We start from the raw sequence: 15,192 nt of genomic DNA on the forward strand, positions 1-15,192 counted from the left end.
TCAATACTTCCCGCGCATCATCACCACCTTCACTGCCCCCTCAACCGTCTTCACTCCAGGCACTTCGGCCTCGAAAATCCCCGTCTCCCCACCAGACCCGACTTCGTGCCACCGCTGTAGGAGATCATTGCTCTCCTTCGGCTTGACGTCCGGCGACGCCGTGCCCACCGTGATATGCGGAATCGCGTTCGCGCAGGGGAAAGACGATTCGTCGCTCGAGTCCTCTGTGCTTGGGAGGATCCGCACAACAAATGCCATGATGCGCTTGTCCCAGATCAGCCGCTCCAGTCGCACGCGCGCGGCGCCTAGAATGGGCGGGCTCTTCACTGCGTCTTCGGTCGGGTTCTTCGTGAGCACGTCGATGTACTGCTTTGCATAGCGGTCCCAGATATCGCCCTGATCTTTCTTGGAGGCCCGGTGGATCAGGGTGACGTGGAAGGCGGCCTGCACTCGCCGGGTGTTGACAAGTTGGTGGTAGAGGCGGGCTGCCTCTGGGGCGCTGTTGCCAAATAGGGAGTGGAGGGTGGTGATGATGGCAGAGGTTGGAACGGAAATGCTAAAATACTCGATTTTCCGCGCGAGGATGGCAGGGGCCAGATCGTTCCCTTGCGAGGGACTCTTGCCGCCTTGTTTCTTGTCGTACCCGTAGCTCAGATCTTGCTGGACCTCGTAGTCGCCAATCGCGGCATTGATGGCGGCGTCCAAGTCTTCGCTGGTAGGCATGTTGGGCACTAGTCGAGGGTAGGCGGCATGCAGGGCGGCAACTATGGTCTCGAGATTCTCGCGCGAGGAGGCGCAGACATCTAGGTCGATGACATGGTCGAAGTTCATATCGGGGGCGCGGTTGGTGTCGATGCCCTCGAAGCGCTGCAGAAATCCGTCCATGATGCCAATGATCTCATCTCGTTGCTTCGTACCGGCCCGAATGGTCTGATGGTTATCGCCACGGTCTAGCACTCGCCTCCGAGTAACCTCCTTGATGGAGGAAAACATCTCTTCTTTGGGCTCGTGAACATAGTGCAAAGCGACGAACTGGGCATCCGGAATTACAGGATAAACATCGTCCATGAGTTGCTTCCGTTCCCGCCGCTGGTGAGTATTGCGGTCGGCGATCACGACGGGCTGAGTCGCCATGGCCTTGGTGATCTCGAATGCAAATTTCTTCGGCTTCCCCTTCTGTTTGGGAATATCGTCATTCTGAATATGGCCCCACCCGAAGAGGTGCACAAGGGCCAGCGCCACCGTGGTCTTCCCACATCCTAGAGAAGCGATCGGAGTGAGAATCACGTTCTTAGTGGTATCCTTGCCCTTCACCTGCTCTTCCTCCATCGCGATGATCTCTGATCCCTTCAAACCTCGTTCTTTTAAGAATGCCTCACGTAAAGAGATGATGCCGTGGTTGTGGTTGTACTCGCGCGCGAGATGGGGCTCCTTGATGAATATTCGACGTGCAAATTGGAGATATTCTTCGGTGATTTTTTCATGCTTCTTGATCTTGGGCATCTTCCCTGAGATGACGGCTTTTGTGCACTCACGCCATTGGCGATACATCAGATACGGCTCCTCAAATTTGTATTTGAAGAACCAGTCCTGAAAGGCCGCATTACCGCCCTCGCTCAGTTGGCATCGAATCACAAAACCCTCGGTCTCACGATCATCCCAGGTTCCTGTTTCAGCGCATTCTTCTAAGAACTTGCGCACGGACTCGATATCATCGTAGACCACAAACTTGGCCTTCTTGAATCCCCATGCATCTGCGAACTCGTGGACCTTATCTGACGAGTGTGTAGCAAAGTTGGGCTGGTTATAATTAAGACCGTGGAGGTAGATGCCGGCCGCAGCGTCATCGTAGGCCAGAACGTGCTCCTCAAAGCTGTCATCACACAGCTCACCAACGGCCGTAACATTCATTTGCCGCAAAGTCCTTGCAAGTTCCTTTGAAGACTTGCCAACTGTTGCGACATGTCTTTCCACCCATCGCTCGCCTGCCATCGCATGGCTCACATTGGTGTCCTCGCGAACCCCAGTTGAGTGCTTGCTGCACACCAGCAATTTGTCGTCCTCCATACCAGAGATAAAGATGATACATCCATTCTCCTTCACACTGAGCTCATATGGGCCCCGTGTCTTGTTCTCAATATTCCTCCACTGGGTGTTGTTGGTCTCGTCCACGTTGAAAAACTTATCGTACCCGCGCACTGCGATTTCGGGGACACCATCTTTCCGCCGCGTTGTAAACAGGCCTCGCGCATAGGTAGGCAGGTCTGAACGCTTGTAATCCCAATCCATGAATTTCCAGGAGTCCACGGTGACATTTTTCGTGCCTGCGACTGCGAAGGTCGTCTTCTTGCACGTGAAGGGTCGTTTCTTGTTGTTCTTGCTCTGTTTGCAAGCCGCCTCCAAGTCGTGCACAAGCTGCACGATCTGCGAGGGATCCTGTGTCGCCATGATCGTAATTGTCTGGTATCGATCCGTTGTGAGAGGCGAGGGAGGAATGGCGAGTGGGATGGAGGGGCACCGGCCAAGTGGGGTGGTGCTGGTGCTGGGGCTGGGACAAAATAGACAGAGCTGGAAGCGCCGGGCCCTTTCTTGCTCTTCTACTGCCGCCTCAAGAGACCTGAGTCCACGTCAGAGCATTTGAACGTGACAGCAGAAGCTCGGAGCCAGAAACAAAGAGTCATTTTGCGCTGCGGGGAGCCAAAACGGAAAGGCGGCCAAGCCTTATCGCCGCAATTTTCCCCGCCGAAATTCCTGGGCCTCAAAAAAAACCCAACTCCCCGCCCCCTTCATTTGCTGTTGGGCTTGTTTCTGCTTCGCCCTGTGGATCGTCGGTGACTCACTCTTTACGAGGTGCAATCATGTCTCAACCCAATCCATACCTGTTGGCCTGCGATAACCCGTCTGCGCTGCTTGAGCTCCTGCGCGCCAACCCAGCTCTTGCTTCCTCCCAAGACGAACACGGATACTCTCTACTCCATGCCGCCGCGTCCTACGGGCACATCGATCTTCTCCGTGCTCTCGTGAAGGAATTTAATGTGAACGTCAATCTACTAGATGAGGACGGCGAGACATGTCTGTTCGTGGTAGAGACCCCTCGGATCGCCCGATGCCTGGTCGAGGAACTCGGAGTGGACTATAACAAGACAAACGATGAAGGAGCCACTGCACACGAGAAAATGGAGGCCGATGACGAATTCCCCCAGGTTGCGGCCTACCTTCGTGAGGTTATTGGAGCTCCTGCCGCCGCCGCCACGGCCAACGGAGCACCCGGGCCATTGAACGCTCCGCCGCCCATTCCTGGTAATATGCAGGTCAACATCGGGACCATGTCAGAGCAGGAGGCCAATGCTGGCCAAGCGGAAGTGGATCCTGAATTTAAACGCCGCATTGATGAACTGGCCGCTCGGGAAGACTTCCACAGCGAAGCCGCACAAAGCCAGCTGCGAGAGTTGGTCATGGATGCTATTGCTGGTTCCAGTATTGAAACCTCAGAGCGGGAATCTCGACGGAGGACGGAATAATGAGCCAGATAGCCATTTTCTGGCGCTGCATATTTCCAGGGCTTGAATTTACACATCTCGCAGCGCGACTGTGATCCGAGGCATCTATATCCTTGCACAGGTCGCTTATGATGAAGTCACCTTTCCTGTATGGGACTATATTGCATCATACATTCTGGCGCAACGCGTGACTCAATCATTGATAGGCTGTTCGTGGAAACAAGAAAAACAAATGTTGGGCCTCTGCCAACCAACACATAGGTGTTGGTTATATACTTGGGGCCACGGGCCGCAAGCAACAAATTAGGCCCCCTTCACAGCCTTTCCTTCTGTACTTGAAATGACGAAATGAACTCTTCTTAATGAAGCAATCAGGCCTACTCATAACCTCATATGAACTTTCCCTAAAAGTCGTAGCTTAGTACATGGAACATGGACTCTATAGATGCCGTGTTATCGGTTCATCGTTATCGGGACGCTAATCAACGGCGCCCGCCAAGCTTCACCCGCCCGCATCTCCAACTTCGTCCCCAACCCCACACCTCGCGCAACACCCTCAACCATGTCACAGCCTGCATCACCATATCCCACACAGTCGTTCTATGCGGCACCCCCCATGGTGAACCCTGCTCTCAATCCTGATACTCCCCCACCACCCCCGCCAAAACCGAGCAGCCATGAAGCAAGCCGAGGAGGCACCCCCCAAAATACGTCTTCGTTGCCAACACCGCAACAGGCAGCGCAACATGGCTATCGGCCAGATCCACAAATAGGAGCTGCTCAGCCATCACAGTTCTCTGTGAATACTCAATCAGTGCCTTCTCCGGCCCCACCTGCTTTCGAAGAGGGCTGGCTTCCGGAAATCGTCAACGACAAATCGTAAGGTGACTCCACTTCCTCATTACCACGACGCAATCGAACTAACAATTGATAATCTAGAACAATTGACCTCCAGTCAATTCTCAAAGAACCAAGTCTCATCTCCGCCCTGTCGAGCCAACATCCCTCTCACACTGCTCGACAGCAGCATCTCGATTCCCTGATCCAAGTGAACAAGGAGCTTGCTGGTCGACTTCTTGGACTCCAGAATCATGTCGTCGAATTGCGTTCCCAGATAGAAACCATGCTTCTTACACACCAATCCCTTGAAGTGTCGTGGCGGAAGAAACAAACGGAGATGGATACTGCGCTTGCGCCGTGGTCCCCTAAAGCGCTGTACCAGCGTCTGAGTGCTGCAATTGCAGAGCAAGAGGCAGTTTGCCAGGCAGTCGAGGAGAGCTTTTTGGATGAGGATCATCATGGTCGTGCCACAGAAAAAGAGATTACCGACTGGGTGCGGCGGGTTCGGGCCGAGGCTGCCAAGTTGGCGGCGAGGAAGGAGGCCAAGGCGAGATGGGATGAAGGAAGGGTCGGCGGATGGCGCTGATCTGCTAAAGGCAGAGGTTTTTATTCTGTTGACATTGTGGTCAATGATACTCTGCTGCTCATATTTACGATGCTATGCCGCCTCCGAGCTCATACGACCTCCAATAAATATTTCTGTACATTTCCAGTTCTCTTTACAAAAGTTGGCCATGACTGAAGACTCTCATGATCCCATACTGACTACCGATGCAAATAGTATGTCGATTAACTAAATATCATGGAGTATTAGCCCTCCCAGTCACTGGAAACCCACAGCCTTCTACTCGTGATGAGATCACATGGCTGGACGCGAAAGATGCACCAAGAACGGGACAATATGCATTAACTGCGGTCAATCGAAGGTCATTGCCCAGGTGTACTTGATAATCAGAGCTAAAGATACCTAGGGCTTCACATAAATGACTTTTTATCAAGTTGTTATCTACACAAGATCTGAAACCGCATACCATCGATGCGGTCCTTGGCGAAGGACTTTTCTACCGGGATGAGGATGTTATGAATATATTCAAAAGAATGGGAAAACATACTGCATAGTGTTTAAGAATGATGGATGTGAAAACGATCAAACATGCTAGGAAAGGGATGCACTATTCCTACGTAGCCTTGTTCTCATGCATGGCTGGAATTAGTAGTTGTAGTAGCTTAAAATGCTGACAGCTTCCATGAGTATCCGTCTCTCCAAAGCTACCGGAAACCATTGGCCGTTTCACGGTTATTTTAAAAGCCATGGCTGGATCCCACCATACAGCTGCCATGATGCTCGACATATCGATTCCGTAGATTGAAGCAAATTGCGCTGCACTCAGAACACCGGACGCCTTGACAAAGTCATACTTGACCGAGGAATCAAACATGACATCGAATGTCAGCTCAAACGGACCTGCGTTCTTTGATCGAATCACCGAAGCAAGCTCGCCCAGGTACACAAGCCCCTCAGGTGCAGAGGGACTCAGATAAAGTTCTGCCTTTGAAGGGGAAGCTTGTTCCCGATTATGTGGATCAATGGTTTTCTGTTCTTCACCTTGGCTATCTTGCCAGACTGGCGATATAAAAGCCGAGATTTCATTATTTGGTCCACAATCTTCAACTGTTTGGATGTGACTTTGGAAGAGAGACTCAGCAGACTCCACTTTCATCAGGTGATAAATACAGAATTCACACACGGGCCCCATGGGAATATCTAGGGGAGCGCATGGCATGGCAAAATTTCCCGAGTTTGCAACCTGACCTAGATATGCACCATGCATACATGCAATTCGAGCTGCATTAATGACTCAAGTGGCTTCGTCTTGCGCTTTCGCTCTGGCATCTCCGTGGATCGCAATTGTCGCCGAGTGTGATGTAATGAGAGTTGTGTCAGATTCCGGAAACATGCTGATTTCGTCCTTGGTACCATAAGTTGTCAGTTTCAGTTCATGCTCGAATTTGCACGCCGAGCGGACATAATTCTGGATACTTGGAAGGAAACTGTGGATTTGGGAGATCAGAATAGGATGCTCAATCCTCCAAAGAAACAACTGTGATATCCAGCTGTTCGAGCACCTTCTAGTTTAAATCGGTAATTTCCTTGTTCTGTTGGGATGAATTTGGCTCCACGGATGCGCACCGTTCGTCCGTCCGGAAGCTCCTCATGCCTCGAATTTTCCAACAGCACTGTACCACCGGGTCCGACGAGAATATCTGGCCGTGCTTTTTCGTACAAGGTGTGAGCTGCCACCTAAACAGTGGTGCATCGGCTTGATGGGTTTAATGGGCGAATGTCGAAGCTTTCTTACCGAATGATCGCCAAAGCTTCACGGCTCTTGGGTTGCGCACACAACGCTCCGCATTCCATAATCTTCCCCATATGGTGGGCTATACCCAGATCAACGAACCCTTTGTGTCGGCAGAACGCAACATAAGGGGCAGGGTCATAGGAGCGACCACCAATGATGATGTCAAAGTCGGGATTCTCATCCATTACTCGCTGGTAGGGCTCATAGCCCATCTGGGCAACCACTCGAGTGGTCTCCTCCAAGTCCTTGACGGAAAGTGCAGGAACAGCCTCTCCACATGGTATGATCTCGCCCTTTTCCAGCTCGCTGTGTACAATTTCCTTGGGGATTTCAGAGTAGATTGTCAAAACTTTCATGGATCGCAAGCCTCGGCGCTTCACGATCTCCCGGGTTATCTCCACAAACACATCCACATGTGCATTGGATCCATCGCCACCGGCACCACCAACAATGATGGGCACATTAAATTCATGAGCGGCAAGTATGAGCGGCTCCAAATCGTGGGTGTAAAAATCTCTGGGGCAGGACATGGTTCCGAGTGCTAGTTTGGCCGGTCCGCTGTCGGTTGAACCTGAATCGCAAATTATGGCATGTGCGCCCTCAGAAATTGCGGCCCAGAAGAGAGAGTGATCGTACCCATAGCCCAGCATCCCTACCGGCGTGAGGATACGGAGTTCTTCGGATTGAGGGAACATGGTGCATCGACCTTGTGAGAGTCGGTGGGTAAATGTAGTCTGTGACAAACCTGAGTTTCAGAGGCCACAAATGAAAATTTAGGCTTTATACGTTGAGCCTTTTCGCAGCAAGCCACTACTCACAGTTACATTTCGCTCAGACAGACTCGGGTAATATTCTTCTCGCAGGCGAAGTTGGTTATATTCATCCGAGGTCGCCTACGGTAGCCGCTGGCGGCTACCGTAGGACGCTTAGAACATACTATGTCTCTCTAATTAGGTATATCAAGGTGGGTTCGATTATGAAAATTCAACAAGAATTGACATTTTTGATTATTTGACTGGCAACATCAGAAGAAAGACTTCAAATCAACATGGCCTCTGTTCCTTCCACTGAACAGATCACCGAGAAAGGCACCCTTCCCTGTTTCAGTCATGTCAATACACCCAGTGGATTACAGGATGGATTTGGAATTCACAATGCGCCTCCGAAGACACTCTCCGAGAAGCAAATTGAGAAGAGGTTGCTCTGGAAAATCGATTGCCTGATTCTACCCACCCTGGCAGTTATCTATTTCCTTGCTGCCATGGTTGTACTTCCCCGTCTATAAGAAACACAAGCGAGTAGATCTGCAGTCGCTGATAGCCTATTGATAGGATCGTGGAGATATGGGAAATGCCAGCATCGCAGGCATGAAGAAAGCGCTGCATCTCACGCCTTCCGAGTATGCCAATGCTGTTGCCTTCTTCTATATTGGCTACATCGTCTTCCAGTTGCCCGGTGATCTTTTCCTCTGAAAACTTACACCTCCGGTCCAACTGAGTGGTGCTCTCGTCGTGTGGGGAACATTGACTGCGCTGTCAGTTTTTATCTTTGGAACAGAAACTTGGGAGTAAGAGATCCACTGACCTCTTCAGAATCGCTACATCGAAAGGCTCCGCTCCAGGTCTTCGCGTTGCTATTGGTGCAGCAGAAGCTTTCGTCCAAGCAGCTCCGCTCTATTTGACCCTTTGGTACAAGAGGGAGGAGATAGTGTCTCGGGCTGCTATATTCTTCTCCATGATGGCTCTTGCTGGCAGCGCCAATGGCTTGATTGAATACGATATCTCAGAGTCCCTTGAAGGAGCCAAAATCATTGCCACGTGGCAATGGATCTTTATTATTGAAGGTAGATATACCACCTATGGCACTAATTCAAAACCTTCGCGCATCCCATCTCGCTCATCGTAAATGTAGGATCCGTCACCATTTCAGTTGGCGTCTTGGTTTACTTCCTTCTACCGCCTGTACCTGAAAGCCTAAGCTGGGGTTTCAGTCAAGCCGAAAAGGTAATGGCAGTACGCCGTTCACAAGAAGCATTTAACTCAAAAAATGCTTTAGTAAATCTACAGCAGCTTCTAAGTCTTGTCAAAGATCTGAAGATCTATCTTTTTAGTGAGCTGAGTTCCTCGGCCTCTCGATTGAATCTTTGTATGAAATTACCGATTTTCTGATCGTCCCTTGCACAAATTTGAATCTAGCTGCAATCACTGGATTCCTTCCAATAAATTTCAAGTCTCTTGGTTATGGATCTATCCAGTCACAGATCATGATCATTCCGGCTTATGGTTGCGCTGTTGTTGCTCTGTTAATGCTTGGCTTTCTTTCCGATCATTTTCGCTTGCGAGGCCCTTTCCTTGCCGTATGTTACGCTGTCCTCACAGCAGGCCGGATGGTCCCTCTCGCTAGCAAATCCAGTTGCCTGTCTTTGGGGGCGGTATATCTAGTCGTAGTGGGAACATATCCTAGTGTTGTTCTGACTTTGGGCTGGATGAATTCCAATCTGATAGGATACACCAAACGGCAAGTCTACATCACTTTTTCTGCAGTCTCAAAGGGGTTTGCCAAATTTTCAACTCATGCTTCTATCTCTCCAATGGTAAATAAAAGGCCCCCGTAAAGCTAATTACTTTTGTTTCAAGCAGAGCGGGATCCTTGGCTGTCATCAATATGATTGGCCAATGCTTCTCCATTATAGGTGCCGAAGTCTTTGATGAACCTCTTGCATATACCAAGGGCAAAGCTTTTGCTCTGGCATTTTCTGTGCTCGGACTTTTTGTCACAATTGGGCTGATGCTCTATCTACGATCCAAGAACTTAGGTAAATTGCAAAACGGCATCTGGCCGAGACCGCTGCCCAACGAGCTATGACGCTGGAGGAAATATGTGACGATCATCCCGACTTCATCTACTAGCTGTAAGCCTCAACAGCTTCAAGTTCAAACACTATATAGTCTTGAAAGATTAGAAAGACCTGCTTGCATTATGGAACGCAAAATCTAAATATCTCAGTTTGAAAGAGTTCAAGCATTGGTGCTTTACCGGCTGGTATCAACTCCATCTAGCTCATCGTATATAGCTTTTTTCACATCCTCCTCCGCCCAACACATGTCAACAGCATTCCTTGCCAATTGAACCATTTGTTCTTTAGTGAACTCGCAGTATGTATATACCTTCTGCATGTTTCCATCAATCCAGACATCATGCATTAAAGTGGGATCATCACTGTTGATGCACAGCTTCACTCCCGTATCTAATAATCTTTTAATCTTCGGGAACAACACATCTGTCGCTGTTCGGCGGTGATACGCATGAGGGCACAGCGTCAAGCCAATCTTCCTATCCACAAGTCCCCGCCACAACTCTTCTCTGTCCTCAGCATCCAGTCCATGGTCAATACGATCTGATCCACGCCCTTCGCATACTTGGAAAATTGCCTCCGCCATGTGGGCGTGCGTGTCCTTCTGCCCGAAATCACAGTGCATCGTGACATGCAGCCCGTCAGCTCGAGCAAGCGCATACCCTGGCTCGAAAAGCATGGGCGGTCTCTCATAAGCATTGCTTGCAAGCCCTACTGCATGAAAAAGCCCCTTGCCCCCCTTGACAGTCCCAGCTGCCCATGGACGTGCTTCGGCATAGGCAGCCAGTCCTTTCTCTACGGGCTCGTCCCGAAGGAAACACATGATCCACCGAGAGCGGACGCCGAACTGCTTCGCACCATCATGCTGTGCTCGCAGGTAGCCATCTAGAACTGTGTCTGCGGAGATTCCGCGACGCGTGTGGGCCTGGATGTCGAAGAAGGGCTCGGTATAACGCACATTCATTTCTGCACAGCGGCGGAGGTATGCCATTGCCAGGTCATAGAAGTCAGCTTCTGTGCAGAGCACTTCACACCCGGCGAAATACGCCTCTAGAAAGGTTGGGATGCCCGGCTGGCGACCATTCAGCTCCGGCCGGTGGTTGAAAGTCACAGCATAGGACGCTTTAAGATCATCGAATGTGGAGTAGGGTAATCGAATATTGTTGCGATGGGCTAGCTTCCAACGCAGAGCTGGTGTGAGCGTCCCTTCGATATGTACATGCAGCTCTACCTTAGGCAGGTCTGCAATAAAAGACGAGATCGCAAGGCCGTTCATGATCGATTATGGTGTTGAGGAGAGAGATAGTCTCTGATACTACCTCGCCCTCAGTTATCAAAGAAATAAAAGGTTAACTTCAGTGAGAGTCATAAACGACTTCTTCGGCCTCAACTTCATTAATTGCTCCGTGGATTAAGGCGATGTTTGAGTTCAATCGGGTCGGCCCATCCCGAAGTCGCCAATGTGATTTCGCTTCGACCTTCTACTCCACGAAGTCGGCTATTAGTCTCAGGAGCTAAACCGCTTGACCCCGATCTAAGGCAAGCGTGCTGATCTGGAGGATGACTAGACCCAATGAATAAAGGTAATCTGATCCTATATCGGCGATAAAAGGAATAGGTAGGACACAGTTGCGGGGCTCGAGTCGACAGGCCAATGGAAGTGCGGGGAAAGATAAGGCAAGGGGGGGAAGCGGCATGTTCAGAGCGCAATAAAGCAGAGACGATCCCAATGTGCTGGGATGTTTGTTGACAGAGAATATTGACAAAGTTGAGGAGTTGAGAAGGCCGAGGAAATGGCAGAGTCGAGCGCGGCACGCGAAGAGCCCGTGACCGAGCAGGTCACTGACAATGCGTTGGCCCAGCGAGTCCTGCGCAAGATCGACCGGCGATTAGTGCCGTTGCTCTTCGTGACATACATGCTCAATTTTATGGACAAGACCATTCTGTCGAGTGCTTCCGTCTTTGGCCTTTCCGATGACACTGTGAGTCCCCTGATCTACTCTAGTCGAGACCATAGACACGCCTATACTGACCTCCGATTAGGGTCTGGTTGGCCAGCAGTACAGCTGGGTTTCATCCGTCTTCTATTTTGGCTACCTGGGATGGGCCTATCCGACCACGCTGCTCATTGCCCGTCTCCCAGCAGCCAAATACTTGACAGCCAACACCTTTTTTTGGGGGACAGTCGTCGCTCTCACGGCAGCATGTACCAATTTCGGAGGCCTAGTGACTTTACGATTGCTGCTGGGAGTAGCGGAGGCTACGATTACCCCGGCATTCATGTTCATCACCTCGACTTGGTATACTCGCGATGAAATTCCGACCAGAACGGGTTTTTGGTTCGCAGGCAACGTAAGCATAGCTAGTTTCGACCAAGCTAGTCAGGATTGTCAATACTGACCCATTTTCTCAGAGTGTCGGCGGAATCGTGGCCAGCCTTATTGCCTATGGGTTCGGGCATGTAGATGATCATGTCGGACCGTGGCGATGGATGTTTATTCTGCTTGGCATTCTCACGTTTCTGTGGGGCATCGCCATCTGGACTTTTCTGCCGGACTCAATCTCCAAGGCCCGTTTCTTGTCTGAGGAGGAGCGTCAATATGCCGGAAACAGAGTTGTCGTTGCGGGAACTGGAGTGACTGAACACACTACGTGGAAGTGGAATCAAGTCGTGGAGTGTCTGATGGATCCCAAGTCCTGGCTGATCTTCGGCCTCGAGTTGTTGACTCAAATTCCGAATGGAGGCACACAGAACTTCGCCAACCTGGTGATTGTGTCATTCGGATTTACTAGCTTACAGTCTACCCTCATCACCATCCCGTACTCAATCATCACGGTAGCCGCCATCACCGGAAGCGGATGGCTGGCGGGTCGTTTTCGTCAGCTAAACTGTCTGCTCATCGTGGCTGTCGTGCTCCCTTGTGTCGTGGGCAGTGCCATCATCTACTCCCGGGCCCACATTGCTCTTGGGGTTCAACTGTTCGGATATTTTTTGCTCTCGACGGGCCCTGCAGCCATGCCACTCGCCATGTCTCTCGTGCAGGCCAACTACCGCGGAGTGACGAAGAAGATGACCATGACAGCAATGCTGTTCCTTGCATACTGCGCTGGCAATATTGCCGGTCCCCAATTTTTCCTCAGCAGTGAAGCTCCAACATACAATACCGCCTTCCGCACCATCATGATCTGCTATGCTCTGGCTGTCATGTTAGCTCTCTGTCTTCGGGTATACCTGCAATGGACAAATACACGCCGCAGCCGAGAAGAAGGGTTTGAGGGAAGCGCTGGTAATGCAGGTGCTGTTGGCGGTGGCAAAGTGTCGGATGTCGATCAGAGATCCAATACTGTGGTGGATATGGTAAACCAAGTGAGACTTGTATCAGCAGACTATGAGGATATTACCGACTGGAAAACGCCAGGCTTTCGATATCGTTATTAGGATAGCGTTCCGTGTCAATTTATTTAGATTTCTCCCCCGTTGAGTACCCTACACAGCATGAAAGAAGAGGCGTAGCTCATGCAATACATGTAATAAGGAGAACACGGGAGGTATCTCGTTCTAGGAAGTAAGTCAGCTTCAGCAATGGAGGATGGTGGAAAGCGAAAGCGCATCAAAAGACGTTTTTCCACACGAGATGTAAGTAACAGACAATAGATACCAGTAATGCAAATCAGGCACGTCGGAGCATGATTTAACTCAGGTTCTCTCCGGAGCAACCCTTCATTGAATGACCATAGCGATAAGGCGTCAGCAAAACAGGGGATCGGGCACGAAGTTCAAGGAGATTCGCAGTCCAGCTTGTAGCTTGTGCAGCTTTCATAGGGATGTTTTTCAAGGAACAGATGTCAAGAAGGAAGATAATCTTATCGCGAGGGTCTTTGCGAATATTGATCACAGAGTCTGGCAGAGAAAGATCTGGAATTTCCAGTTGATATGCAATCGTTCTCAGAGAGGCATATTGCGGGTCCTGAGGGACAGCTTCCCACACGGCCAGCCAGGTTGCCCAATCATCATTAAACGACACAGTACTTGCCCCCAGACCCCACTTGTGATATAGTCACCACTGCTCCGGGAAAAAGGATCAGGAAGCTTCATTTGCAATTCAGTCAGCATGATATCCCCCAAGAGGTTGGGTTCCCTCCAAAGTTGTCGCGGCCCCGGGCAACGAATCACCGTTGTTTAATCACCGAGACAGACATCAAACCTCATGTGTTGCTTAACCCTTTACGCAATGTCCTTCAATGCCGTTGTCCCCTATGAAAGCACAGCAACCCCCAGAAAGCCCCCAGTCGAAGTTGTCGAAAAGTGTCGAAAAGTGTCGAAGCGTGTCGAAGCGTGTCGAAGATATTGAAGAGTGTCGAAGAGTGTCGAAGGTTGTTGAAGCGTGTTGAAACGTGTCAAAGGATGTCGAATTTGTCGAGGGGCGATGAATGGTAGCGGAAAAATCCTCCAAAGGTCTCTCCCTGGTCTCGCCGGTGAATCTGGCTTGTCGTAGGCCGCCTTTGTCGCCTCTCCATCCCCCCCCCCCCGGCCCATGAGTGTCGATGTATGTCATAAGTTGTTCTGATGTGGTGTGATGTGGTGTCATGCGATATACTGTCGTATCAATTCTCTCTCTTACCTTAGGACCTCAGAGGGAACGCGGCCAGTTGCAAGTAACTAGGACTGATGTTGACTCCTGGACAAGGTAAAACAAATGAAACAAGACAAAATAACCCCAAACTTGTGCATGTTCGAGATCCATGAGGCCCAATGAAGGGAAGGAAAGAAGGAGAGAAGTGAGGTGAGAACAGAATTATTTATACCTCACCAATTTCCTAATCGAGAACTCACCATCTCGCTTCCACTAGCTTCGAATCTCTCGTTTGGTTGCCTTGCACAGTCGCGTGATTTTCTGATTGTTATGCTTATTTCAGTTGTTACCTGTTCTATTCTATCCACCACCGCTGCCGCCGCATATGCCTATCCGTATTGTCACTGCAGGCTGCCTGACAACCTCATCTTTCTAGATATTTATTGGCCATTACATCAGAGTAATATCACCACAGGCCACTCTTTTGATCATTCTAGGTACGCGGACAGCCTTTCCAGATTGTATCTCAGATCAAATGTCCAATGAATTGATACTATCACGATCTTATTATTGGGATATGTGAAGATGGCTCCCTAATGCAAATGCACGCAAGCGACCCCGGGAAGGCTCAGTCTCCGAGAGAATCAACCCTTCGAGACTGTCATTCTGGGATATGAACTACCTTAGAGCACAGTCTTTGGATGACTTCGTTGTTGACTCCCCGTTTCTCTGCCGCTCCGCAAACTAGCAGACCAAGGCAGCTGTTGAATGTGCTGTTCAAGCTAGGCATCGGCAGCTTCCCCAACTGTCAACCTTAACCCTGACGCTATTCTTTTCTCTTCTCGCCTCATTACAGCATGTGACCTGGCATGTTGAGACATAAATATTTCGAAAATGATATGCTACGTCATCAGCCTTACACCTGAAGTAGAAGCATCGGGCTCTATTGATGCTAATCCACTCAAATTAAGGAGTCTCACAGATAGGTAGTGTGATTCAGCTTCATCAGATTACCACTTGTCTAATATTGCCAAACAGCATTGATAGTAGCCAAAGTAGAAGCC

General features: G+C 50.2%; 8 protein-coding genes across 8 annotated transcripts; 4 read left to right on the forward strand and 4 right to left on the reverse strand.

Moving 5' to 3' along the window:
- N7462_004127 (tRNA ligase) lies at positions 1-2,448 on the reverse strand (the record flags this gene model as incomplete). Its single annotated transcript, XM_057075853.1, has 1 exon — positions 1-2,448. The coding sequence occupies one exon, from the start codon at positions 2,446-2,448 to the stop codon at positions 1-3; it is 2,448 nt and encodes an 815-aa protein (XP_056935358.1).
- Positions 2,449-2,858: 410 nt separating this feature from the next.
- On the forward strand, positions 2,859-3,521 carry N7462_004128 (ankyrin repeat protein; the record flags this gene model as incomplete). Its single annotated transcript, XM_057075854.1, has 1 exon — positions 2,859-3,521. One exon carries the CDS (start codon positions 2,859-2,861, stop codon positions 3,519-3,521), a length of 663 nt encoding a protein of 220 aa, XP_056935359.1.
- A 541-nt stretch (positions 3,522-4,062) lies between these two features.
- On the forward strand, positions 4,063-4,926 carry N7462_004129 (vacuolar protein sorting family 37 protein; the record flags this gene model as incomplete). The annotated part of the gene is made up of 2 exons (XM_057075855.1): positions 4,063-4,379; positions 4,440-4,926. The coding sequence occupies 2 exons, from the start codon at positions 4,063-4,065 to the stop codon at positions 4,924-4,926; spliced, it is 804 nt and encodes a 267-aa protein (XP_056935360.1).
- Positions 4,927-5,518: 592 nt separating this feature from the next.
- Positions 5,519-6,061, reverse strand: N7462_004130 (DUF4387 domain-containing protein; the record flags this gene model as incomplete). The annotated part of the gene is made up of 1 exon (XM_057075856.1): positions 5,519-6,061. The coding sequence occupies one exon, from the start codon at positions 6,059-6,061 to the stop codon at positions 5,519-5,521; it is 543 nt and encodes a 180-aa protein (XP_056935361.1).
- A 138-nt stretch (positions 6,062-6,199) lies between these two features.
- N7462_004131 (uncharacterized protein) lies at positions 6,200-7,395 on the reverse strand (the record flags this gene model as incomplete). Its single annotated transcript, XM_057075857.1, has 2 exons — positions 6,200-6,392; positions 6,701-7,395. The coding sequence occupies 2 exons, from the start codon at positions 7,393-7,395 to the stop codon at positions 6,200-6,202; spliced, it is 888 nt and encodes a 295-aa protein (XP_056935362.1).
- A 353-nt stretch (positions 7,396-7,748) lies between these two features.
- N7462_004132 (pantothenate transporter) lies at positions 7,749-8,605 on the forward strand (the record flags this gene model as incomplete). The annotated part of the gene is made up of 3 exons (XM_057075858.1): positions 7,749-7,967; positions 8,032-8,155; positions 8,310-8,605. 3 exons carry the CDS (start codon positions 7,749-7,751, stop codon positions 8,603-8,605), a joined length of 639 nt encoding a protein of 212 aa, XP_056935363.1.
- Positions 8,606-9,732: 1,127 nt separating this feature from the next.
- On the reverse strand, positions 9,733-10,830 carry N7462_004133 (adenosine deaminase family protein; the record flags this gene model as incomplete). Its single annotated transcript, XM_057075859.1, has 1 exon — positions 9,733-10,830. The coding sequence occupies one exon, from the start codon at positions 10,828-10,830 to the stop codon at positions 9,733-9,735; it is 1,098 nt and encodes a 365-aa protein (XP_056935364.1).
- A 517-nt stretch (positions 10,831-11,347) lies between these two features.
- On the forward strand, positions 11,348-12,993 carry N7462_004134 (uncharacterized protein; the record flags this gene model as incomplete). Its single annotated transcript, XM_057075860.1, has 3 exons — positions 11,348-11,536; positions 11,598-11,906; positions 11,968-12,993. The coding sequence occupies 3 exons, from the start codon at positions 11,348-11,350 to the stop codon at positions 12,991-12,993; spliced, it is 1,524 nt and encodes a 507-aa protein (XP_056935365.1).
- Positions 12,994-15,192: the final 2,199 nt, after the last annotated feature.

Source organism: Penicillium macrosclerotiorum, assembly GCF_028827735.1.
Source record: "Penicillium macrosclerotiorum strain IBT 26536 chromosome Unknown utg000003l_segment0_segment0, whole genome shotgun sequence".
Lineage (NCBI taxonomy): Eukaryota > Fungi > Ascomycota > Eurotiomycetes > Eurotiales > Aspergillaceae > Penicillium > Penicillium macrosclerotiorum.